At 35.9% G+C, this 27,297-nt stretch overlaps 1 protein-coding gene across 4 annotated transcripts in view; it reads right to left on the bottom strand.

Annotated features, from left to right (window-relative positions):
- The window catches only part of Mhcl (Myosin heavy chain-like), a 921,190-nt gene that overhangs the window by 183,319 nt on the left and 710,574 nt on the right, over positions 1-27,297 (bottom strand). For 3 of the 4 annotated variants that reach the window (XM_069842911.1, XM_069842913.1, XM_069842914.1), the window contains 7 exons: positions 26,225-26,504; positions 23,071-23,263; positions 19,449-19,683; positions 16,010-16,172; positions 14,667-14,853; positions 12,300-12,479; positions 2,161-2,373 (listed from right to left, as the gene is read on the bottom strand). In XM_069842911.1, the coding sequence (XP_069699012.1) occupies positions 2,161-2,373; positions 12,300-12,479; positions 14,667-14,853; positions 16,010-16,172; positions 19,449-19,683; positions 23,071-23,263; positions 26,225-26,504 (1,451 nt within the window). The remainder of the gene's footprint in view (positions 1-2,160; positions 2,374-12,299; positions 12,480-14,666; positions 14,854-16,009; positions 16,173-19,448; positions 19,684-23,070; positions 23,264-26,224; positions 26,505-27,297) is intronic. The other variant, XM_069842912.1, reaches the window with a different exon arrangement.

Raw genomic sequence — 27,297 nt, 5'->3', positions numbered from 1 at the left:
GGCGTTTTTTTTATCCCTAGTGAAATCACCAGACTTCCGTGAGTTCGCACTCAAGGGGCAGAGATCAACTACGGGTCACAGCTACCACACAACATCTATATTCATATCAATGTTGTTGTCTAGTGTCTTGCATCTGGCAACGAAGCCATTAGCAGGATTCATATCAATGTCAGCGATAACTCTACACTAGCACATTATTGTATTATTATGATGTACCAAAGTACATATGATATTTCTGTACAGGAATTCTTCGTTACCTATGATCAAGGATGGGTGGAGTGGAGAAAAATTCTCTCCAGCACCGGGACTCAAACCCGGGTTTTCAGCTCTATGTGCTGACGCTTTACTAAAAGCATTGAGGGTGCGATATGTACAGTAAAATCCCTCATAACCAGCATACAATTAATCGGCAATACCAAAACAACGACATTTTTGGCTGGGTTCTAAAATTAGTGTATTACTTGTGTTGTGTGTTGCATTTTAATAAAGAAAATTCACACAGTTTTTATGTTATTTAGTTATGATCACGTGATTGAAAAAAAAGCTTCATGTGGGTGTAGTTTCAACAGCTGGCATCCCAAAATAAGAACAGGGGTTTTTTTTTTTAAATTACTCCGCAAAATCTCATATCCGGAACCAGCCTGGCCTCTTTAGTGCTGGCTAAGAGGGATTGTATTGTATATATTAATCTCTGTGAACATTTAACTCCTGGGAGGAGAGGACAACTGATATAAACATCCTCCTCCTCCTCCTCCTCATCACCCCATCTTTCTTATTCTTCTTTTTCGTTTTCGTCTTAAGATTAGCTAGACCTCTGAGTTTGTATATTCGGAGAAATGATAACTCAAGTTCAAGCTCAGGATCAAAAATGTTTTTTTTTGAAGACATTCTTCCACGAATGTATCCTTAATTTATGTTTCATTATTACAAAGTTAATTTCAATTTTGTCTATTGGTTTTTTATAGTTTTTCTAAAAAATCTCAGAACTAGAACGTGTAATTTTTCTACTCTTAAAATATGTACTGTTTGCCTTCATCTGTATTCTTCTAAAGCAGGCCTGCACAAGGTTTGCGCTCTCCGAGCCGGCTCACAGCTCATGAGCGGAATGCAGATATTAGCTGCGCTCTGTATAAGGGTGGACTGGAAGAAGGGATGATCTCGTACAAAATATACACAAAAGGAAATACAGTACTAGTAAGAGTGTTTATAAAATGAGTTCCTGTTCAGTGTTTGCAAAACTATCTTGGACTATTATTAACTAATATAGAAATATTTATTTTACAGAAATAATAGAAATTCTATAGCTACTTAAATGTACAATATCATTTTGTTATATTTTATTTATCTGTACATCAAAACGGGGTTTTATGCTGTTGGCAGCTGAAAGGAACAGTAGCCTACTGATTGTAATGAAACATCAGTTACAGATGTTCGATGTCTGCCTTTATTAAAGTTGATTATAGAAAACAGTTGCTCACAAGTATAAATGTTGAGCCAAACATAGCAATCATTTTCACAGCCAGCCTGTGTAGTCGTGGATATTATTGCTAATGCTTAGTCTTGTAAAACTCAACCAGGCTAGTAGTATTATTCAAACTATCTTTAGCCCTTAGGTCACATTGAAGATCAATAAGTTCGAGCTCTAAATCGTTAAATGTTATGTTCCGTCTTTTAGATTCCTCCATACTGTACTGTAGCAGTAGGTAAGCAACGTGAAACAGTTACTGAGAATAGGCCTACACACTGCACTCCACTAGATAGCTGAGTGGTCGTTTCCCTCTCCTCTACCTATAGCAAGTCTATGTCATTCTGACGTATCTTCCTCTCCGTTTTGGCGAGCGGTAAACACAGCTCTCCCGCTCTGAAGGAGCGCGCGCGCTCATTGAGCACTGTTTGTGCAGGCTTGTTCTAAAGATATTTATTCTTTTACAAATATCTCGGTTCTATGTAATATGTTCTAACAACTTTTTTGCGTATCTTATCATTCGACTTTCTCTGCCTGTGTATTTCATTGTATTTCACTCTTAATTTCTTTTCGATTTCATTACAAAGAAACATTATAAAATTAATAAGCACAGAAACGAAAATAAATAAATCTAAGCAAATAATTTATAATGCCCGCAACATTTCGTAACAAGTGAAGAAACTGTGTGTTCCTACCTGGCTGAGGCCTACTCGATACGACGCTATGTCAATTTCTATTCCAAGCAGCATGTCCTCCACTGCACGTCGTTCGTCGAGCACAGGGCTGGCTGGACGGCCATCTGATGGTGCCAAGAGCCGGAATCTACGCCGAAATTCTGATAGTGGTAGAAACTTGGGGAAACCTTGCTTATGAAGTCGTACAGCATCTAATATCTGCGCCCCACGTAACTGTTGAATTAAAAAAATACATATTAGTAGGCTTACAGACAATCGAACAAAGTAAACATGTTATACAGCTAATAGCTTAAAATTGTCACGCATTTAATGGTATTCTCTTCTCTTTATTCCTATTCATTTATTTTTTAGATGAAATACCTGGTAACATATGAAGACATTACATACATTGTGCTGTTGACACTAGAGTGACCAACTTATGATGACAAAAATACTGGAGACTTGGTCACTACAAATTTTAGCGCAATTTTTTCAGCTATGAAGCTGGAATTCATTTTCAGATGAAGTAGCTGGTCAGATATGAAGACATTACAATGTGCTGTCGATAGTAGGGTGATCAACTTCTGATCCTAAAAATACTCGAGACTTCGTCATTACAAATTTTAGCGCCATTTTTTCAGGTGTGAAGCTGGAATTCATTTTCAGATGAAGTAGGTGGTCAGATATGAAGACATTACAATGTGCTGTCAATAGCAGGGTGACCAACTTATGATGAAAAAAGTACTGAAGACTTGGTCACTACAAATTTTAGTGTAATTTTTTCAGTGTGAAGCTGGGATTCATTAATAGAATGGTTTATACTAAATAATAGAAAACTAACTAATTATGATACAGATATGAGTTATGTCAGAAGATTGAGTACAATAATATTTTAAAATATGCATGTTTCTTAGTCTTAACTTATTTGCATTTGTCAACATGATGCCACAGAAAATTTACTTTTTATCTTGCTATGCAAGCTCAAAAAAATAAAATAATAAAATAAAATAAAAATAAAAATAAAATAAAACGAAATCTCTTTGGAATCATACGTGCATACAGTTATACATCAAACATAACAGGTTTGCTGGAAAAGAATTCCTGTATTGATTGGTACCTACTAAACTATCGATAATAATGTCAGAAAAATACAAGAGAATTAGGATATACAGTATATCAGTACGGAAACCAGGAAGATCCAAAAAAATTAGTTTAAATACGGAAGTTTCCGGAAAGTACAGGAGAGTTTTTCACACTAGCTGGCACTTCCTTATGAAGTTATGAGTTAGTAATAATAAGACGATAACGGAAAAAATACAAATTTCCCGAGAAAATCTATTCCAGCACTGTTTTTTGTCATAAATTTCATCTTGGACAAGCCAGGATCTGAAACTAAGCCTTCTACATGGAACAGTGATGCAGGTGTAGGCTACACCATGCTGACCACATGACCAGGGAATCCTGTTACTTGTGAACATTTGATGTGACAAAAGTGAGAATGAATGGTTGAAAGGGTCTTTTAATTCTATGAGAGAGAGGGTCAAGAGGGGGAGGAGGTGAAAAAGACAGGATTGTGAGTGTGATGCAGTGACCGGTGCATTAGTCTAACCTACGAAATATGTGAAGAAAGTTGGAGAGGAGCTGAAACAATACCAGCAGCAGCAGAATAAAAAGAAAAAGAAGAGGAGGAAGATGTGCAATGGATTTATTATTCTATATGCAGAATTTTTCCACAAAGAGAAAGAAACCGAAGTCCAATCCTTCACGAAGATTGTGCCGTACTCTATAGGAAAGGGATGGAAAACTGTTCTACAATTGTGACAGACGTCAGAAGTCAGAACACGTAACTCATCCCTTCCCTTCAACCCTTGCGTCATTGGATATGGTAGGGGGAGAATAGATATGTATTCAGTGTGCTTGCCAAACGTCACAGATACGTCATTGAAGGCTGGATGATTGCAGACGGGAGAACAAACTCTTTTCCCATGCTTACACCTCTCTCTTCCCCAGTTCTGCATCCCTGCTCTAGGATCTGATTCCTGACATCATTCTGAAGAAAAAATGTTCCTATATGAAGAGTCCACTGCAAGAATGATGGATGTCATTTGGAATACATTTTTCAGGAGAAGCAATTGAAAGTTGGAAATGCTTAGCTCTCAAAGCTTAACTGTGATTTTCCGATCATTACTGGACAATGACTATCAGTGTTAATGCCATGTAACTCTCTATGTACATTCTATATGTCTTAATTTACAATTCATTTTATATATCAATATGCCTGGTAAATTATTAAATAAGTATATAATAAATTTCAATGTTAAGACAAATCAACTTGCAAATGTTTATTTGCTATTTAATAACAACATACGAACGTTTTCGCCGTTTAGGGCATCTTCAGATATAACAAAAAACATGTAATCTGGACCTATAATAGTAAATTATGCAAATGACAAGGAGTAGAGAACAATATATGTAATACATGAGATTCATGAGCTTTATGTAAAATATGACATAATACAGGATGAATATTGAGATGATCTTTGGATTTTAAAATTAAACTGGACGAACATTTTTACATATAGCTCATGTTACAATTAAATATACAATGATTAAAATTTGTCAATGATGTTAAAATTTAAAAATTTATAATGATGGTAATAAAATGTTTTAGAGTAATCATAGCTGAGAATTGTCGTAAGTTACAAAATAGTTTGCGTAGCTGATGTTCGTGTGTTTTGTAATTGTTTCATTAAAACCACCAACACACCAACACCAGTACACACAAATAACATCTTCATTTACATATTTCAATAAACCTGATGACACGTAATAGGATGTCATCAAATTAGAGTAGTCACTGTCGTCAAACAACATCCATTTCAAAAGCCAACGACCTCTTTAATGAATGACTAAAATTCATTACGAAATCTACGTACATTCCACTACATTCATACTCAACGAGCAAATATCTCAACAAATCTAATTACACCTAATAGCAATTCTTTAACATAAACAACATTATATTATTATTTTAATGTACCGAAGTACACATGATATTTCCATGCAGATATTCTGCATCATCATACGATAAAAAAGTAATGGAACGGAGAAAAATTCTCTCCGGCGCCGGGACTTGAACCCGGGTTTTCAGCTCTACGTGCTGATGCTTTATCCACTAAGCCACGCCGGATACAACCCCGACGCCGGTTAGAATCGTCTCAGACTAAGCTCCAACTCTTGGGTTCCCTCTAGTGGCCGCCCTCTGCACTACGTCATAGATGTCTATGAACGCAGGACCGAAGTCCACACATGTGGACACCGGTGTCGGGGTTGTATCCGGCGTGGCTTAGTGGATAAAGCATCAGCACGTAGAGCTGAAAACCCGGGTTCAAGTCCTGGCGCCGGAGAGAATTTTTCTCCGTTCCATTACTCTTTCATCGTATGATGACGCAGAATATCTGCATGGAAATATCATATGTACTTTGGTACATTAAAATAATAATATATATGATATGCGTAAATCACTTCGTGATTTAAGACGGCGCTTATTCCGTCGGATCCCGGCCAACTAGTCACTCATATCGAGTGCACCTCAGCACATGTGTGGACTTCGGTCCTGCGTTCATAGACATCTATGACGTAGTGCAGAGGGCGGCCACTAGAGGGAACCCAAGAGTTGGAGCTTAATCTGAGACGATTCTAACTGGCGTCGGGGTTGTATCCAGCGTGGCTTAGTGGATAAAGCATCAGCACGTAGAGCTGAAAACCCGGGTTCAAGTCCCGGCGCCGGAGAGAATTTTTCTCCGTTCCATTACTCTTTCATCGTATAAACAACATTAGTTCATTAATGAACGTTTTTAATGAAACAATTACAAAACACACGAACATCAGCTACGCAAACTATTTTGTAACCTACGACAATTCTCAGCTATGATTACTCCAAAACATTTTATTACCATCATTAAAAATTTTAAATTTTAACATCATTGACAAATTTTAATCATTGTATATTTAATTGTTGGAGGGTAGCTGCGAATATATTGAATAAGCAGTCGTGGACAGCCGATAAGGGGTGGTCCTCCAGCTTGGGGGTTGGGCGAAGGGCTAACAACCCATCACCGTAAAAAACAGCTTGTTACGAATTCCTACAGTAAGCCTCGGAATAGGACTGATTCTCTGGCACGACCACAGCAAAGGAATAAGGTTTTGAGATTTGGCACTTGGAACGTAACTAGTCTTTATAGAACAGGAGGGGTAACATTAGTAGCAAAAGAACTAGCTAGATATAGAATAGACTTTGTGGGAGTACAAGAGGTTAGGTTAGATGGGAATGGCATATCACAAATAGGAGATTACTTGTTGTATTATGGGGAAGGAAACAATAATCACCAATTAGGAACAGGATTCTTTGTACATAAAAGAATAAAATCAGCAGTAAAAAAGGTCGAATTTATCAGTGACAGGTTATCATATTTAGTACTTAAGGGTAGATGGTGCGACATCATAGTTATAAATGCTCACGCCCCTACAGAAGAGAAAGACGACTATATAAAGGATAGCTTCTATGAGGAATTGGAACATACTTTTGATCAGTTCCCTAGATATCATATGAAAATTTTATTGGGGGATTTCAACGCTAAAGTAGGACGGGAGGATATTTTTAGACCAACTATTGGAAAAGAGAGCCTACACGCAATTAGTAGTGACAATGGAGTTAGATTAGTCAACTTTGCCACATCGAAAAATTTAATTGTCAAAAGTACAACATTCCCCCATAAGGATATACATAAATATACTTGGACTTCTCCAGATGGATTGACACACAACCAAATAGATCACGTCTTGATAGATAAACGGAGACATACTAGTATAGTAGATATTCGAACTTTCAGAGGTGCAGACTGTAATTCTGACCATTATTTGGTGATTGGAGAATTAAGAGAAAGATTATCAGTAGCCAAGCGAGTAGAGCAACAAGTTAATATTACTAAATTCAATATTTTGAAATTAAAGGACGAGGAAGCTAAGCAAAATTATCAGGTCGAAATTTCGAATAGGTTTGCCACTTTAGAAAGTTCCGACGAAGTTGAGAAAGAATTAGATGTTAATAGCGTGTGGGAAAATATCAGAGATAGTATCAAAATTGCAGCTGAGCAGAGCATAGGTTATTATGAAACTAAGAAAAAGAAACCGTGGTTTGATGAAGATTGTTGCATGGTAGTAGAAAGAAGGAAACAGGCAAAATTGAAATTCTTACAGGATCCAGTTGAGGAGAATAGAGATAATTATTTCAATGAAAGACGGGAAGCAAGTCGTACACTTAGGAATAAAAAGAGAGGTTACTTGAAGGAAAAACTGAATGAGGTAGAAACAAATAGTAAGAATAAAAACATTCGAGATTTATATAAGGGTATAAAGGAATTTAAGAACGGATATCAGTCAAGGGTAAACGTGATCAAGGATGAGAATGGTGACTTGCTTGCAGACTCTTCATCAATCCTAAACAGATGGAAAAACTATTTTGCGCAACTACTAAATGTACATAGGCCAAATAGAAATGATCGGGACGATATTGAAATACAAACTGCTGAGCCATTTATACCCGAACCCACGATTTCAGAAGTCGAAATTGCGATAGAAAATCTGAAAAAGTACAAGTCTCCAGGTATCGATCAAATTCCAGCAGAATTAATACAAGAGGGTGGAAGTGCATTATATAGCGAAATTTATAAACTTGTACTTGCTATTTGGGAAAAGGAAATTGTACCAGAACAATGGAAGGAGTCCATAATTGTACCTATTTTTAAAAAGGGGGACAAAACGAACTGTGGTAACTTTCGAGGAATATCACTTTTGTTGACGTCGTACAAAATTTTGTCCAATATTCTTTTGAGGAGATTAACTCCGTACGTAGATGAAATTATTGGGGATCATCAGTGCGGTTTTCGGCGTAATAGATCGACTATTGATCAGATTTTTTGTATTCGGCAGATAATGGAGAAAAAATGGGAGTATAAGGGTACAGTACATCAGTTATTCATAGATTTCAAAAAGGCATATGACTCGGTTAAGAGGGAAGTATTATATGATATTCTTATTGAATTTGGTATTCCCAAGAAACTAGTTCGATTAATTAAAATGTGTTTCAGTGAAACATACAGCAGAGTCCGTATAGGTCAGTTTCTATCTGATCCTTTTCCAATTCACTGCGGGCTAAAGCAGGGAGATGCACTATCACCTTTACTTTTTAACTTCGCTTTAGAATATGCCATTAGGAAAGTTCAGGATAACAGGCAGGGTTTGGAATTGAACGGGCTACATCAGCTTCTTGTCTATGCAGATGACGTGAATATGTTAGGAGAAAATACACAAACGGTTAGGGAAAACACGGAAATTTTACTTGAAGCAAGTAAAGCGATCGGTTTGGAAGTAAATCCCGAAAAGACAAAGTATATGATTATGTCTCGTGACGGGAATATTGTACGAAATGGAAATATAAATATTGGAGATTTATCCTTCGAAGAGGTGGAAAAATTCAAATATCTTGGAGCAACAGTAACAAATGTAAATGACACTCGGGAGGAAATTAAACGCAGAATAAATATGGGAAATGCCTGTTATTATTCGGTTGAGAAGCTCTTATCATCCAGTCTGCTGTCCAAAAATCTGAAAGTTAGAATTTATAAAACAGTTATATTACCGGTTGTTCTATATGGCTGTGAAACTTGGACTCTCACTCTGAGAGAGGAACATAGGTTAAGGGTGTTTGAGAATAAGGTGCTTAGGAAAATATTTGGGGCTAAGCGGGATGAAGTTACAGGAGAATGGAGAAAGTTACACAACACAGAACTGCACGCATTGTATTCTTCACCTGACATAATTAGGAACTTGAAATCCAGACGTTTGAGATGGGCAGGGCATGTAGCACGTATGGGCGAATCCAGAAATGCATATAGAGTGTTAGTTGGGAGACCGGAGGGAAAAAGACCTTTAGGGAGGCCGAGACGTAGATGGGAGGATAATATTAAAATGGATTTGAGGGAGGTGGGGTATGATGATAGAGACTGGATTAATCTTGCACAGGATAGGGACCGCTGGCGGGCTTATGTGAGGGCGGCAATGAACCTTCGGGTTCCTTAAAAGCCATTTGTAAGTAAGTAAGTAATATTTAATTGTAACATGAGCTATATGTAAAAATGTTCGTCCAGTTTAATTTTAAAATCCAAAGATCATCTCAATATTCATCCTGTATTATGTCATATTTTACATAAAGCTCATGAATCTCATGTATTACATATATTGTTCTCTACTCCTTGTCATTTGCATAATTTACTATTATAGGTCCAGATTACATGTTTTTTGTTATATCTGAAGATGCCCTAAACGGCGAAAACGTTCATATGTTGTTATTAAATAGTAAATAAACATTTGCAAGTTGATATGTCTTAAGATTGAAATTTATTATATACTTATTTAATATATGAAGGGTACACGGGAAAAACGAACAAGGTCACAATGCTGTTAAGGGTGATGTCATTATCTAATTCACTGTATTACTACAAACTTTAGTGTTATTTTTACCAAAATTAGTAAAGGAGAATTAAAACCACGGCTACACACATCATTTCCTTCATTTCAAGTAGAAACATCAATAAATTTTGCAGTAATATTCTGAAATAAATCACTATCTCACCTTTAATGGAAATGTGACATTGTTCGTTTTTCCTGTGTACCCTTCATATGTCTTAAGCTATGCACTGACAGTCTTGGTTCATTTCGACAAGAAAGTGACATCCATCATTCTTGCAGTGGACTCTTCATATACATGTTCGATTTTGAATAGTTTTGGATAAAATCACGATTTTCTCTTCCGTAACATGCATCTTTGTGAACTTCTCTCTTTCTCTGAACGTCTGGAGCTGTGTGTGTTACAGTACAGTTGATAGCAGCGACACAAAATGAAGTTAGGGAATGTGGTGCGCATAGTTCACACTCAGGCGACTTCATGTATTGTTGCAGGAGGTGCGGTCTTTGAAAACGGGTTTTAATACAGATTTTTCAGGTGAGTAATAATGTGAATGATCTTTAATGAATTTATAATGCACTCTACACCATTCTCGTATATAATTTAAATGCTTTAACCTTCATAATTTTCACGTTTATGTTTAAATTCAGGAGGGCGTAACTCAATTTAAAAATCTGACATATGTTTATATGAACTCTTTTCATCACAATGAAGTCAGAAATCACATCTTAGAATATGGCACAATCTTTGTGAATCACCAGTATATTTTGCGCCTGTGGTAATCAGAGATACGTTTGTCGACTTTACAGTGTAAAGGTATGGTCACACATCGCTACTTCAGCAGCACTGCAGTACAAAAAAAGTGCGCAACTCTCATACCCTGACGTGTGAACAACGGTGCAACCCGAAAAGTAGCGGCTGCCGAACCTGCTGCTTGCTACTTTTTCATGCTGCACGCAGCTTAGAAGTAGTGATGTGTGAACAGGGTTCTCAGGGTTGTTGCCGCAGCATTTTTTATATCGGTTTTGTTGAAAATTTTGCTGCGGTTGTGACCAGTGTTGCCACCCAAATGTGTCAATGATACTTTTATTGTTTGGATGTATTTTAATGTTAGATGTGGTGAAAATAAATGATTTGTAACAGTTACTAAATTTACAACACAGTCCGAGTATATGTGCCGACGATATAATTCAGTTTTTTAATTATCAGTAGCGTAGTTTTAAACAGGAGGGTTGCCAACATTGATTACATGAATATGCCGTTGGTTATCATTTAAGTATATAGGTGTTTTTAATAGCTTTGTAGTAAAAATAATGTCAATTTCTGAATACTAGTTAGGACATAAAAAGCAAATAATATATAAGGAAGCTTTTGCATGAGTTTCTTAATAATGTGAACATAACCACAAAATGTATATTGAGAAGTCAACACGGAGATGGAAACCTGCAGCTAGACTGCGGCTGCAAAAGTAGCGCCTTGTGTGTGAACAGACTCGCAACTTTTGCTGCACTCGGGTTGCGCAGCACGAAAAGTAGCATGCAGCACGCTACTTTTGGCTTACGTGTGAACACGACACGCAACTTTTGCAGCTGCAGTATAAAAGTTGCACAGCAAAAGTAGCGACGACTGACCATACCTTTAGAATATGGCACAATCTTTGTGAATCACCAGTATATTTTGCGCCTGTGGTAATCAGAGATACGTTTGTCGACTTTACAGTGTAAAGGTACGGTCACACATCGCTACTTTTGCAGCACTGCAGTACAAAAAAAGTGCGCAACTCTCGTACCTGACATGTGAACAACGGTGCAACCCGAAAAGTAGTGGCTGCCGAACCTGCTGCTTGCTACTTTTTCATGCTGCGCGCAGCGTAGAAGTAGCGACGTGTGAACAGGGTTCTCAGGATTGCTGCCGCAGCATTTTTATATCGGTTTTGTTGAAAATTTTGCTGCGGTTGTGACCAGTGTTGCCACCCAAATGTGTCAATGATACTTTTATTGTTTGGATATATTTTAATGTTAGATGTGGTGAAAATAAATGATTTGTAACAGTTACTAAATTTACAACACAGCCTGAGTATATTTGCTGACGATATAATTCATTTTTTTAATTTTCCGTAGCGTAGTTTTTTAAACAGGAGGGTTGCCAATATTGATTACGTGAATATGCTGTTGGTTATCATTTAAGTATATAGGCGTTTTTAATAGTTTTATAGTAAAAATAATGCCAATTTCTGAATACTAGTTACGACAGAAAAGTAAATAATAGATAAGTAAGCTTTCGCATGAGTTTCTTAATAATGCGAACATAACCACAAAATGTATATTGAGAAGTCAACACGGAGATGGAAACCTGCAGCATGACTGCGGCTGCAAAAGTAGCACCTTGTGTGTGAACAGACTCGCAATCTCCAGTTGCAACTTTTGCAGCGCTCGGGTTGTGCAGCACGAAAAGTAGCGTGCAGCGCGCTACTTTTGGCTTACGTGTGAACACGACACGCAACTTTTGCAGCTGCAGTACAAAAGTTGCACAGCAAAAGTAGCGACGTGTGACCGTACCTTAACAGAGTATCTTTGTCAAAAAGGAAAGCATTTTTAAATTTAATAATTTGCTTAGTATCTACTCTAGAACTCACCTGAGATCTTACTAATGGTACATTGATGAGAAGGTCATCTGGCATGCTGGCCCCGGTCAAACTGCTGTTCGACTTTAGGGTTCCTGACCTTGCAGATTCGCCTAGAGCAGCATTGTGATGTGGGAGGAAACAATGGACAAACCTCAATCTGGTTCGACGTAGTGTTTCCACTAGGCCATCCTGTAAAAATACGTTATGTAACGTCAATTAATGAAGTATATTTTGGCCAACACTGTTAACAGTATTTTACAACAATCAACTTTCATTATTATTTTCATTTTATATGTAATTGTACTGTCATACACTGAGTTTTACACTAATTATATAAATACTTCCAAGCCAGAAGATGTTTTTAACAGTTTTAAGCAATAAAATATATGACAAAATTACAGTACCAATAATTGAACTTCAACAGGTGGTTCTATTTCAGTTAAATTAATTTCAACTGATAAATATTGTATAATAAACGTATAAAATATATACATATATATATATATATATATATATATATATATATCACAGTTGTATGAACACTATTAAAATAAAAATAATTTAAAATTAATCAAATTCAGACATGTTTCGGAGACTGCCTCTCCATCCTCAGTGACTTTACCACGACTGCAAAAGGAAAATAAAACTAATGAGGCTCATGTATTATATTTCAAAATGATATATAGGAAAAGTGCAATGTCCGAATAATAATCTTTAATTCCTAAAAAGGCTGAAAAAGTTAAGAAATTTATGACCAGTATGTCTTCTATAAAAAGAAGAATGTAAAAAGTATGGTAAAAGTAAATTATGGATTCATGTGTCTGGACTATAATATTTATTTCAAATTTCTGAATGTATAAGAATTTCTATACCTCACTTGAGGAATGGAAGCACTGTAATGTTTCTTTTGTAACAGCCTGTACTGATGTGTTAGAAGTCTGCAGTTGTTCAGGGCGCCACTTGGAGAAATATAACATACTTCACAACAATGCAGAAAAGGACTTTTAGGTTATGAATGCGTTATTTTTAGGGCATATTTTCATAATTCATATGTCATCAAAATTCTAGTCCTATTAATTATACCATATGACACAAATGTCACTTGTCAAATGGGGAAGACAATATTATTTTGAAATGACAAATGTTGGACCATGACAAAGATAAAAATCACTATAACAACGACTAAGACAACAAGTAGGGGAGTAGTGGGTACAGTGGGACACAAAATATTAAGACGTACGTATGCAAGTGAAATTTCAAGTATTTTTAAAATCAAGTGCAATGGGAATATATATTAAGACATGGAGTACAATAATACATAAACAGAAATGTTAATAGATAAAAGACATAATATACAATACGTGTTTGTAAAAAAAAATGCAAATGTCTCACTGTTCCCATTCAGGAGGGTACAGTGAGACACCACAGTGTCTATTAACGGACATTGAAATGATTTACATTTATTTCAAAAGAAAAGAAAGCTTGCTGTCTCTTTATCTTGCCATGTTTTGTAGACTTATTTAGAATCATTTTGATGTCTGACTTCGAAACATTGAAACATCTGGAACATTTGGAAAAGTGAATTTTCCATGACTTTTCAAACTTTTGCGAAAAAATAAAATGGATTTTTGGTGACAACAAACCTTATAATTATAAGAATTTAATTTAATTCTTTATTATTTTTTAATGTTTTCTTAAATTTTGTGAATAATTTTTTATTTAAGAAACCGTTAAAATGTACTGTATCCATTATTTTAAGCTGTAGTTCCTAAATTGGTTACTAGTATGTTCATTTTTAATGTTAGTTACTGGTAAATGTAATATAATTACAATTAATTTTGCAAATCATTTGTAAATGGGAACAGTGAGACGTCTCAGTGTACCCTTCAATGGCATGTCTCACTGTTCCCTTTACGCATAGTTAATTTAAAAATGGCACCATCACTTCAAAATCAAAACAAGAAAGACGAAACTTTGCCAAATATAACGTCAAATACCATAGTATTAGATACCAAAACATTCATATTTCTATTTCATTTGTATATCCAATATAACCTTCATTAAACAAAGGCCAAAATTTTACTTCTAGAGTGAAAAATTACGAATTATTTTTTCATCACTCACCTTTATAACTAGAATCAAATCTAGTATGAAAATACTGTTACTTTATCATGCAACACACAACTCCACTGTTACAAACATTTCAACATCAAAATTTACCATCTAATAAAAAATGTCTCACTGTTCTCCCTGTCTCACTGTACCCACTTCTCCCCTACCACAACAAGGATCACAATAAGGACCACGAAAAGGACAACGGCCATGAACTGAAAGAAGTTTCAACCTTGCTGTATAAATGAACATTCTGACACTTACCACAGTGAATTTGACCTGAAGGCAGACAGATTTGCGCTTGATGCCAGCAGTTCCAGTTGTGAATGTACGGCGTATGCTTGATGCTCGACGGAGAGACTGGGTGCCTTCAATCCCCACCACTGAGCCACCCAAAGCACTGGCCACGCCTGGTCCTCGAACACTTACGAACAGCTGGCTCACTTCCTCCCTAAAATCACACCACAATGCATAAGCAACATTACTAATTCAATCAATTCTTTGATAGGTTTCTAACGGTTCTAGATGGAGATGGTTAAAACCTTCCTGTCCTCTCAATGCCCAACAGACCAGGCCTGCACAAGGTTTGCGCTCTCCAAGCCGGCTCACAGCTCATGAGCGAAATGCAGATATTAGCTGCGCTCGTATAAGGGTGGACTGGAAGAAGGGGTGATCTCGTACAAAATATACACAAAAGGAAGTACTATTACGAATGTTTATGAAATAAATTCCCGTTCAGTGTTTGCAAAACTATCTTGGACTATTATTAATTAATAAAGAAATATTTATTTTACAGAAATAATAGAAATTCTACAGCTACTTAAATGTACAATATCATTTTGTCATATTTGTATTTATCAGTACATCAAAACGAGATTTTATGCTGTTGGCAGCTGAAAGGAACAGTAGCCTACTGATCGTAATGAAACATCAGTTACAGATGTTCGATGTCTGCCTTTATTAAAGTTGATTATAGAAAACAGTTGCTCACAAATGTAAATGTTGAGCCAAACATAGCAATCATTTTCACAGCCAGCCTGTGTAGTTGTGGATATTATTGCTAATGTTTAGTCTTGTAAAACTCAACCAGGCTAGTAGTATTATTCAAACGATCATTAGCCCTTAGGCCTCATTGAAGATCAGTAAGTTCGAGCTGTAAATCGTTAAATGTTAAATGTTATGTTCCGTCTTTTAGATTCCTCCATACTGTACTGTAGCAGTAGGTAAGCAACGTGAAACAGTTACTGAGAATAGGCCTACACACTGCACTCCACTAGATAGCTGAGTGGTCGTTTCCCTCTCCTCTACCTATAGCAAGTCACGTCATTCTGACATCTTCCTCTCCGTTTCAGCGAGCGGTAAACACGGCTCTCCCGCTTCAAAGGAGCGCGCGTGCTCGTTGAGCGCTGCTTGTGCAGGTATGGTATAGACGATTTATTACTAGTCACAATAACTGCATGATATAGAATATGAAGGCTAACAGTTGTTAATTTTAATGTGAGTAAGACATGGCTGACTAATTTTACCTATGCTTCTTTGATTTAGGGCTGATAACACTAGAGGGGTGAGGGGAAGTCAAAATGTAAAAACTATTCAAAGCAGCTAACCTTGTAGACTCCTGCAGCAATCCCACAGCACTACGGGCAATAGGGTTCTCCCTAGAAGCTTTCAGCCAACCTGAGGCAGTGTACAGAACTGGGTTGGTGCCTTGCAGATGTTGTAGGATGAACTGGTTTGTTCCTGGAGCTTTCCGCAGCAGCAGCTGATGATCTACAAAATTATATAACACAGTCTTTACACAATCGTGTTTCTAATAAGAATTATTTCACCACCCTTCAACTTATTACAGAAACCTCCCAAAGAAGATGGATTTTTGGACAAAACAATCCGAAGTATAGCTTCGTCAATGAAATTAAGTCATACATAAAATTTCTATTTTCAGTTGCAAATGGCACTAACTTTTTTTTTCTTCTTTTTTAGTTGGTTATTTAACGACGCTGTATCAACAACTAGATTATTTAGAGTTGATAAGATTGGGGATAGCGAGATAGTATTTTGGCGAGATGAGGCCGAGGATTCTCCATAGATTACCTGGTATTCACCTTACAGTTGGGGAAAACCTCGGAAAAAACCCAACCAGGTAATCAGTCCAAGTGGTGATCGAACCCGTGCCCGAGCGCAACTTCAGACCAGCAGGAAAGCGTCTTAACCGATTGAGCCACGCCGGTGGCTTCAAATGGCATTATCATCTATCACCTAACCCTTATGGTACCATTTAGGGGTCCACACCTGTGGAGTAACGGTTGGCGCATCTGGCCGCGAAACCAGGTGGCCCGAGTTCGATTCCTGGTTGGGGCAAGTTACCTGGTTGAGGTTTTTTCCGGGGTTTTCCCTCAACCCAATATGAGCAAATGGTGGATAACTTTCGGTGTTGGACCCCGGACTCATTTCACCAGCATTAACATCTTCATCTCATTCAGATGCTGAATAACCTAAGATGTTGATAAAGCGTCGTAAAATAACCTATTAAAATAAAATTAAAAAAAACCCATTTAGGGTTGCCAAATTTTTTTGAAGAAAATATGGCAGATTACGGAATCGGCAAAATTTCACAAACGAATCGGCAAAATTTCACAAACAAAATAGACTAATTATTCCGTTCAGTTACTAAAAAAACAACTTTATTCTGCACTTCGAAAGCTAGGATTAAATTACGAGTATTTTGAAACAGATTTTATCTTGCGTAATAGTTGAAGTCGACTGCAGTTTTCAGCTCTGATTTGATTGTATGTGTGGTGCTCCTGTTTCGATTATTCATTAAGTGAAACAACTTCTCTGTATGAGCAATACTCCTTGGTATGCTTAGAACAAAACTAGCCGGTTTTTCCAAATTTATAACATTAACATGGTTTGATTTTAAACAGGTGAAAACTAAAACCCATTTCTGGCAAGCATTATTTTCTACGAAGATGCACATTTTAATGCATTTCTTGAACAACAAAATTCATCATATAAACAATCATCTTTCACGGCAAAATCAAATATTTAGAATAATGATTTTTATATTACAGTATGCAAAAATAAGGGAGAAAAATACTTAAAGAGAAGGAAAATACAGGAGCTGGGAAACTGTTCAAAACTAGCAGCAAATATGGGAGATCCCGGGAACTACTGGAGGGTTGGCAATCCTAGTGCCATCTGTTATCTCAAAAGCAGCAAGATTCTATGATCTTTATTTTGCACAATGTACATATTATAGGGTTGCCATACATTCTGAAAAAGCGGGATTGTCCTGAATTTTAGCTTCAAGAAACATGACCCGCCTGAATTTTTTATTTCTTCCAAATGTCCTGAATTTTTTAATAGTGATATTTAAAAAAAAATCAAGAGCTCCTCTCTGTGTGTACTTTTGTTTTTTAAGGTTAAGTAAGGTTCAAATTCCATAAATTTCTTTTATTAACTCTCTGCAATGTAGCATAGAAGTAAGGTGAAGTACAGTGGCGGCCAGTGAGGCATTCTGGTGGTGGTACCAAAGATGAAAAAAGGTTATACGCAAATTACCCTAGTGAAATTGATAATCGCAGTTCACGTTTGCATTATGTTAAATAAAACACATTAATTAAACCAGCTATTTTACCAGGTGTACAGTTAATAATGTATCTAGTAACAGTTACAATAACATTTCCGAAACTAATAACGAAATTTACAGATACAGATACTGCAAAACTTTCACAGTATTGTTAGTCAAATACAAGTAACTTTTATAACTAGTAAATTTACTGGCAAAAACACACGAGATAAACAGTGATATAGATAATAAACGAACACGTTTGCACTTTATTTAACAGGCCGATGAATCGAAGGCAGCAGCCTGAATAACACATGTTCATGTCCTGCACAGATCTCATGTATCGTTAACAAAAGCATCAATACTATAGCAACAGTGAAGTGATATTTAGTTGCCGCAAAATAAAACAAATATTACACAACATTAACAAACAGTTTTACATAATATGAAAAAATATTTATCGTTCTAAAAAGAACCATGACTATCTCTGCATTCAGTATAGTTAAATGGATAATACTTTACACATTCAAATCCAAGTTATGTGCATTAGTTTTGAATTGGCAACATTACATTAACATTTGGCGCGGAACTTTAACTTGCGTTTTCGCGCAAGTCTGCGGTTGATGGTTCCCTTCCTAACGTCTCCAACAACCCTGCCATCTAGCGAAATTTCTGCATTACTGTGCTCTAGCGGGCGGAATATTAACTACTGAGTCAAATTGAATTCGGCTCAAAGTCTGCCATAAGAAACGCATATAAACTAGAATCAGTAGCCTTTTGTACAGTGTTATATGGACGTAGGCAGTGCCACACCGAAATGGCTCCAACGTTCGGAAAAACACTGCAAGAGTGTGTCCCGATCTGTGCGCGTGCTCGTTCAGATGAAATACGAATAAAATGTGTAGAAATAAACTATTACAACTGCTTCCTAGGATATTATTTTTTGTTTCTTTCATTGGTGGTGCCATGGCACACTGGCACTACCCCAAAAGCCGCCCCTGGTGAAATATATACTGGAAAAGGGGTGAAAGTGGATGACTCTCTGGCATTCACGCTATTACTGTTCCTGAATTTTCCAAGTTCCAGTTATAACATACTGCTCATGCTCAGTACAGGGTCTGTACAACCAACTTTTTAGGTCTTCCTTTTAAGAAATTTTTCAGTTTTAATAAGCTCAATTTACGGAATTTTTAAAAAAAACTCTTTAGAGAGTTTCTCTGTATTTTATGTGTTGGTGTATTCCTTTTTCCTCCCTTTGTATTTTTCTCTCAAGCTGCTGTCAGCTTGGGACAGTGACAACAAAGTGAAAACTGAGAATTTTCAGGATGGTGACAGAGAAAACTAGACTATCCGGAGAAAACTCCATACTGTCATTGCTAACCACAAATTTGCTAGGATTTGAACCTGAATTTATGGTGTGTAAAGCTTATGCTTTAACGGTTCTATAAATTTTTAACAAATTATGGTAACTTTCATACCTCTGTCTCCATAATGTGCAAACAGTCTTTCCAAAAATCCTTCATCGCTGGCTGCAGGATACACTGCTTCTTCGTCCAAAAGCCAAAGCAAACCTCGACGGTCTGCCTCTCGCAAGTCTGTCTGCGAAGTCCGTACCATCGAGTTCTGAGACGTTCGGTCCAGCAGAGAAACCAGCGGACCTGGCGTGCACATATCTCCATCACCTCCTTCATCTAAATTCAGCTCTATGTGTTCCTGCAAAAGTCAGCGCATAATGATGCATGAATTAGAAAGGGGTAACTAGAAAGTCAAATATATAAAATAAAGAAAGGATGGCTTATTAATGAGAGCTAATTTGTTTTCGAGGATGGAATCAGCAGAAATACTCGTTACAATCACACCAGACCCACCTAAAAAGCACATTCTTACGCACAAAGATATATTACTGGTATTACATTTTTCTGTGAAATGCGTATTTCCTCAATCAAAAACTACAGTTTCCTTGGTCCACAGTTCGTACCGAAACCAATCATCCCCATCACATCACGTTTCCGCAATTAATAAGGGGGGGGGGTCATTATTAAAATTGTTTACAATTTACATTATCGGTATTTTAAATTTTGTATATTATTACAATGATCATCATCATTATTATTATCATTATTATTGTGTTACGGTATATTTAACAATATTATACTATGTTATAATAGAAATATTCATGAATATCCTTATAAAATCTTTGAAACGTAATTATTATTATTATTATTATTATTATTATTATTATTATTGTGTTACGGCATATTTAACAATATTATACTATGTTCTAATAGAAATATTCATGAATATCCTTATAAAATCTTTGAAACGTAATTTTTATTATTATTATTATTATTATTATTATTATTATTATTATTATTATTATTATTATTATTGTGTTACGGTATATTTAACAATATTATACTATGTTCTAATAGAAATATTCATGAATATCCTTATAAAATCTTTGAAACGTAATTTTTATTATTATTATTATTATTATTATTATTATTATTATTGTGTTACGGTATATTTAACAATATTATACCTTATAAAATCTTTGAAACGTAATTTTTATTATTATTATTTTTATTATTATTATTTTTATTATTATTATTATTATTATTATTATTATTATTATTGTGTTACGGTATATTTAACAATATTATACTATGTTCTAATAGAAATATTCATGAATATCCTTATAAAATCTTTGAAACGTAATTTTTATTATTATTATTACTATTATTATTATTATTATTATTATTATTATTATTATTATTATTATTGTGTTACGGTATATTTAACAATATTATACTATGTTCTAATAGAAATATTCATGAATATCCTTATAAAATCTTTGAAACGTAATTTATATTATTATTATTATTATTATTATTATTATTATTATTATTATTATTGTTGTGTTACGGCATATTTAACAATATTATACTATGTTCTAATAGAAATATTCATGAATATCCTTATAAAATCTTTGAAACGTAATTTTTTATTATTATTATTATTATTATTATTATTATTATTATTATTATTATTATTATAGTGTTACGGTATATTTAATAATATTATACTATGTTCTAATAGAAATATTCATGAATATCCTTATAAAATCTTTGAAACGTAATTTTTATTATTATTATTATTATTATTATTATTATTATTATTATTATTATTATTATTATTATAGTGTTACGGTATATTTAATAATATTATACTATGTTCTAATAGAAATATTCATGAATATCCTTATAAAATCTTTGAAACGTAATTTTTTCACAGCCATACAATTTTTAATAAATTTTAACTTAATTTTGTACAATAAAAAATGTTTGGAACATACCCTCTTCTACCTTGGAACACACAGAATATAGGTGGGAATATAGCTGTAAAAACTGACAATCATATTTTTAAAATGTGTTTTTCATCATAAACCAGACCAAATTGTATTTATGACTATGAATCAAATACAGTGTGTTTCCTACCATCTGGTGAGTAATAATATATTTTAATTTCCATGATTTATTCGAACCTCTAGTTTTGGCAGTCATATTTGTTTAAACGTGTACCATCTTGTACCTTTGAATACAAAAGTTCTAGTAGAATGGAACATGTTCCAAGGAACATGATACTATCAGTTTTTGTGTTTTCTTTTATTTTAAGTTCATGTCACGAAGTAATTCTGAAATTAAGAGACCTCCAATTGATACGGATGTCTTGAAGAAAGCTGTTAAAGCAGTTAATGTTCCTCCAGGAAATAAAAATCTGAATCAGAGAAGCCTGCTCTGGTTTATGACAGCAAATACTGGGTGTTCATTTCAAAGTGTGTCATGACGTCACTGTTGTTGGGTCACCGATTTGAAGCGAGTTTCAGTTTATATGTTAGAGAAGTTGCCTATTATTTAAGGCGTTCTTCAATCTGAACTTGAGAATGTGTACGGTATAACTTGAACGTCGTAGCAACAGATGGCGGTCTGTACGGTTTGTGTGCTACCATAACCTCTTTCGAACTGTGTTTTGCGCTGGCAAGTCGTACGCAGGGTATTTGTTATCATCGGTTGCGTACGGTAACATTCCACAACACAAATCAAATGCTCCGTGTCCATGTTGACCGTCGAAGTTAATGTCAACAAATACGTAAGTAATCATCTTAACCCTCTCCCCATATCTCGACAGTACGTATTTCCAAACAGTTCACATTCCTGCCACTACCGGCGTTACCGTACATATCGGCACGTACTCTTCAGAATGAACGCCGTACTTGCTAGCAAACTTCTCTGCCTCTTAGATTATACACCTGAGCTGCGGAAGTGTAGGAAGATTGAATTCTCTAGGCTCATCAGCTAGCCATATGACGGCATGCAGCGAGCCAAGACACATTTTGAACTGAACACCCAGTACATTTCAAATATGATTGTCAGTTTTTACAGCTATATTCCCACCTACATTCTATGTGTTCCAAGGTAGAAGAGGGTATGTTCCAAGGTACAAGAGGGTATGAATGAGAGGGTATGTTCCGAGGTACATGAACCTGTTGTACCTTTGAACACATTACATATCCCATCATTTTATTTTTTCCATCCTTAATAGATCTGCAAAACAGGAAAATAGATACTGGAAGTTGTAAAGGAATCTTCAATAATTATTTCAGACACTTTTTCATTTAAAAAATTTCATTTCTCAAAATTAAAAAAAAATAAACTGCGAAAAGTGTTTCAAGGTACAACAGTCCTCTCTACTAGTTTCGTGAGTACAAGTTCTATTGTACTGAAGTTACAAAAATTACGTGGTTTAAACTATTAGGATTATTAAATAATATCGATAACGCAATTGAGTTTGTACAACAACCACACAGCAGTGCAACGTAGACCTATGCAGGGTATGGAATACAAGGGTTACAGCCTATGTCATACAGTTCTGATAGAAGAATGTAAGTGGATAACAACTGAAATAAAGTAAGAAAGTCAAGTATATTTTTGGACTATTTTCTACTGAATTATCTAAGTACATGAAGGAATCACCATTGTTAAATTTGACTTCAGACATATATCATCTGGAAGAAAAGGTGTGCTCAACATCCATACATACTTGCACATATCTGTCTCTTGGAGCAACCAAGGTCGTGTGATGAAACAAAAGCTGTAAGCGTTCCTGCAAGTAGTTGTGGCAGAGATCTTCAAATGTTGCACCACCCTGCTGACCACAGGAAGCAGGATTCTGGAAGCCCGGAGAATCCACAACCACCAACGAAGATACCGTGTGGATTGGTGTAGAAATAGACCTTTAAAAATGTAAAAATATAAATATAGAAACTAAAAAATCAACTTATGTCCATGTACACTATAAAATAATAAATTTAGTGAAACAAGATTCGGGGAGATGAACATGAATGCTGTCGTAAATACATGCACTTTCATAAGTGAGTCGTCCAATTCCATAAATACCCAAGTTCATTTTAGGTAATTTTCGGGAAACTGCAAAAAAAACTGTGGTGAGTTATAAGGGGATATTTAGGTGGAAAAAAGGGTGTCCATATGCTACCAAATACAATTAGTTTAACTTTTATAGTGGATTTTAATAACAGTACATTATGCAACGATCCTATAATGGTAGTAATTAAGACGCGAGTATGTTTATGAAACGAGCGCAAGTGAGTTTCATAATTTTCATATGAGCGTCTTAATTACCATTATAATCAAGTTTCATACGAATTTTTATGCTCGACCATATTTCTAACTTGAAATTATTCATAAGTATTCATGTTATTCTTATCTGACTGAGGAGCGGAATTGACCTTGTGCAATACCTCGTAAATTGTGAGATGTGCGCAGACGCGAAAGTATTGATTTTTTCCGAGAAACAAATGTCGACATTGACTTTGATATAATGTAGAGAGTAAAATAAACATTAATCTTGATATAACCTTGAAATTGAATTAGACAGTGAAAAACGAGATGACAAATTGAATTTATTTGAATATTATTTACAATTAACGCTAATTATTATAGTAACAGAACTAGTTGTCTTTCGATTGGATATCCGAGAATAATCGATACTTGCGCTTTCATATTGCTACAATGGTATTTTCTGATTGGTGGAACACCTGAACTTTAATGAATAGGTGTACTTTAATGAGGTCCATTAAAGGGCTGCTACCAGGTGTATAATTACTATATTTCGGCATGGTCGAGCATAAAATATTCTACGTAATAATAGAAAATGTACTGGACTTAGTTGGTACAGCATCTTGGATTTAAGTAGGTTTGGGGCAGTGAAAAATTATTTCAGATGTTAGAAGCAGCAATAAATGTTAAGTTCTACGTGTGAAAATCAAAATATTTATTCATTTATAAATGAGACACAAACCACTGTATTAAATGTTGAACCTTTTGTTTCATTCAGAACATTCACTAGAGTAGATAAATTGCAGCACAACATCGTGTTCCATTGAATCATTATGTTCTTCTCCAGGTAGTCCAACTATATCATCATCACATGGTAGCAAGTCTCTGAAAAAGGCTAGGTCCTCTCTGTTGCGCCAATCAGTGCCGAAGTGTTTTGACAACAGCTGTTTAATATTACCCACTTTCTTTGTTCACTAGGATCATGGTATAAGCCCCTTTCTTCTTTTACTATAGGCTTTGGGGCTCCTAGATCTGTGTAATAGGTAGCTTCACCACGAATAAGACCATTTCCATTTTTGCTTCGAGTAATCAATCTATCTTCTTAATGTACTTTTTTTATTTATTTTATTGGGTTATTTTACGACGCTGTATCAACATCTAGGTTATTTAGCGTCTGAATGAAATGAAGGTGATAATGCCGGCGAAATAAGTCCGGGGTCCAGCACCTAAAGTTACCCAGCATTTGCTCATATTGGGTTGAGGGAAAACCCCGGAAAAAACCTCAACGAGGTAACTTGCCCCGACCGGGATTCGAACCCGGGCCACCTGGTTTCGCGGCCAGATGCGCTGACCATTATTCCACAGATGTGGGCTTCTTAATGTATCCAGCTGTTTGCTCACAACATAAAGTCCACTATAGTCCACTGTAGTCTATTCAGTTGTTGTTTGCTTCGAGTAAGAATTAACCTTTTTTGCAGTTGAAAACTTGAAAAACCATTGCTGTTGTTTTTTAATGTTACTGTCTATTATACATTAATGCTGAAGGAGTTAAGCAGGTCCATGGCAAAAATAGCATCCCGACATGGTGGAAGGTGGGACTTAAGAATTTTGCAATCTTCTTCTTAAACTTGGATTTACAGAGTTTTGTAGCAGTATAAAACACAGACTTCAGTAGTTCTGGATCAGGAAGCATTATTCACATGGATTTTTCAGAAGAAATTAAACAGTTCTGAAGCATACTACAGTATTCTGCAGTTAAACAAAGAAAGTTATGAAAAATAATATGGCCAAAAAATAATAAATTTGGACTTAGTGAGTTTTGGAATTGGACGACTCAAGTGAAACCATATTTTGAAATAAATTACTAGTGTAATAAATTGCAGACAACTAGAAAATGATATTACAAATCTACTGGGTCCAGGGTAACATGAATTTTCTTCCTTTCATTACCTCTGATTGAGGTTCTGACTTATACGTACATCTATTTTCAGGCAGTACATCTCACTTGACAATGTGTGTCAGAGAAAGAACATCTTAAGTCTGATTAGTGTAATATGTATAGTCGTGTCACTGTTATTTCCGGCATGACTCCTCTTTGCTTACGCCTTAGGAAGTGAAGACTCTATAAAGTCTAGGTACGTAGTATCGTTCGCCATTTTTGTTCTTTCGTTGGCGAGTTACCAGACGAGGAATTGTAAATGAATAAATAATTGAGCGGCAAATAACGAAGTTTTTCATACTATTTTATTTATAACTTCATGTTCCTGTTTTAGTACGTTCCATTGACTGTTCCATTAAACGTCTATCATAAACGCAGAAAATAAAGCCTTATTTTTACCGTGTGAGCAAAACATATGTGTATCTTATCTGTCGCCTTCCATACAAGATAAGACATGTCGGTGAGATGACCTTGTACTGTGCTTCTATTTATTACGAGCGTATCACGACCGATCGTATCTCACTCGAGGGTGCGACACTCGACCGAGTTCAAGCGAGCGATTTAACTCCAATGCAGCTTTCTATTAAATACAATATCGTTAACAGACTTTTTTATTTACTGTTTTCACAGTTCTATAACACACAATATGAAAAGTCACTTCCAAAACAGACTAACTCACCTATTTATTAACGCTGCTATAGCATTTAACACCTCTCCATAAAGACCAACGACCATCCCTTCCAAGGCCTCCAATCCTGTGACATCCCTGTCCAGTCCCCTGTCAGTGGGAGAAGGGGTACGGAAGGGTGCACGAGGAGTCGACGGAGTGCCCATTCCACCCGAACTCTGGCCAAACAAGACTCTAGCCAGCTCCTCCACTGTGGTCCCCAGGAGATGGGCTGCCTGCTGTGCTGCTTGAGGGTTTGAGAACTGCCAGCGGCTGCTACTGCTGTTCCCTGCTACAAAGACATCAATTTTAACTTAAAATATGACCAAAATATACACAGTAATGGATCCGACAGCTATCACAATTGAGGGTACACGGGAAAAACGATCAAGGTCCATAAAAAATCGAAATTGAGTTAATAATGCTCTCTTATAGTGGAAAAGAAGTACTATCATGTGGTCTAGCTAATAATAAGAAATCATCGTTCTTGATATTCCACTACGTCAATTTCTATTAAATACACACATAACAAAGTATTAAGTTGTTGTTGTTTTCTAATGCCAGACGTTTGACAATAAAGTCATTTGACCTCTTGCACTCCAATATTTTTCAAAGATATTATCATGACCAGCCACTGAAGCACAGAGTTATACCACCAGCATTCCATTGTAAGATGTTTAGTTGATTCTGTACCATTAAAGTAGTCCCTGCCCGGAGATCTGATTGGGGGACTATTTTACCTCCGGATAATTTTACCTTAATGGTACTCATTTCATATTGGAGTTAAATGGCAAGTTGTAGCCGATTTAAGTGAACACCATATTTTAACGTTTTGGTGGCTACTTCATTCACACACAACCCCCAGAATGTCTGGAGGACCACACCTGCTGTTGGTCGACGGGTCCATTGGACCTAGCTGGGAGATCTTGTTGATCACCAGCTTTCCCTCCTTAAGCCACTGGAGGACGATTTTAGTGCCATAGCAGGTCAGCACTAGGAACAGAAAAGTAGAAAGAGGAGGAAGGAAAGGGAAATGAACCCCTAGGCCTCGAATGCTCTAATGCCGTAGGGGTCGAAGAAAGTAA

Source organism: Periplaneta americana, chromosome 13 (genome assembly GCF_040183065.1).
Source record: "Periplaneta americana isolate PAMFEO1 chromosome 13, P.americana_PAMFEO1_priV1, whole genome shotgun sequence".
In the NCBI taxonomy this organism is placed as follows: domain Eukaryota; kingdom Metazoa; phylum Arthropoda; class Insecta; order Blattodea; family Blattidae; genus Periplaneta; species Periplaneta americana.
The sequence above is the reverse complement of the archived record's forward strand: the minus strand, read 5'-3'. Positions and strand labels throughout refer to the sequence as shown.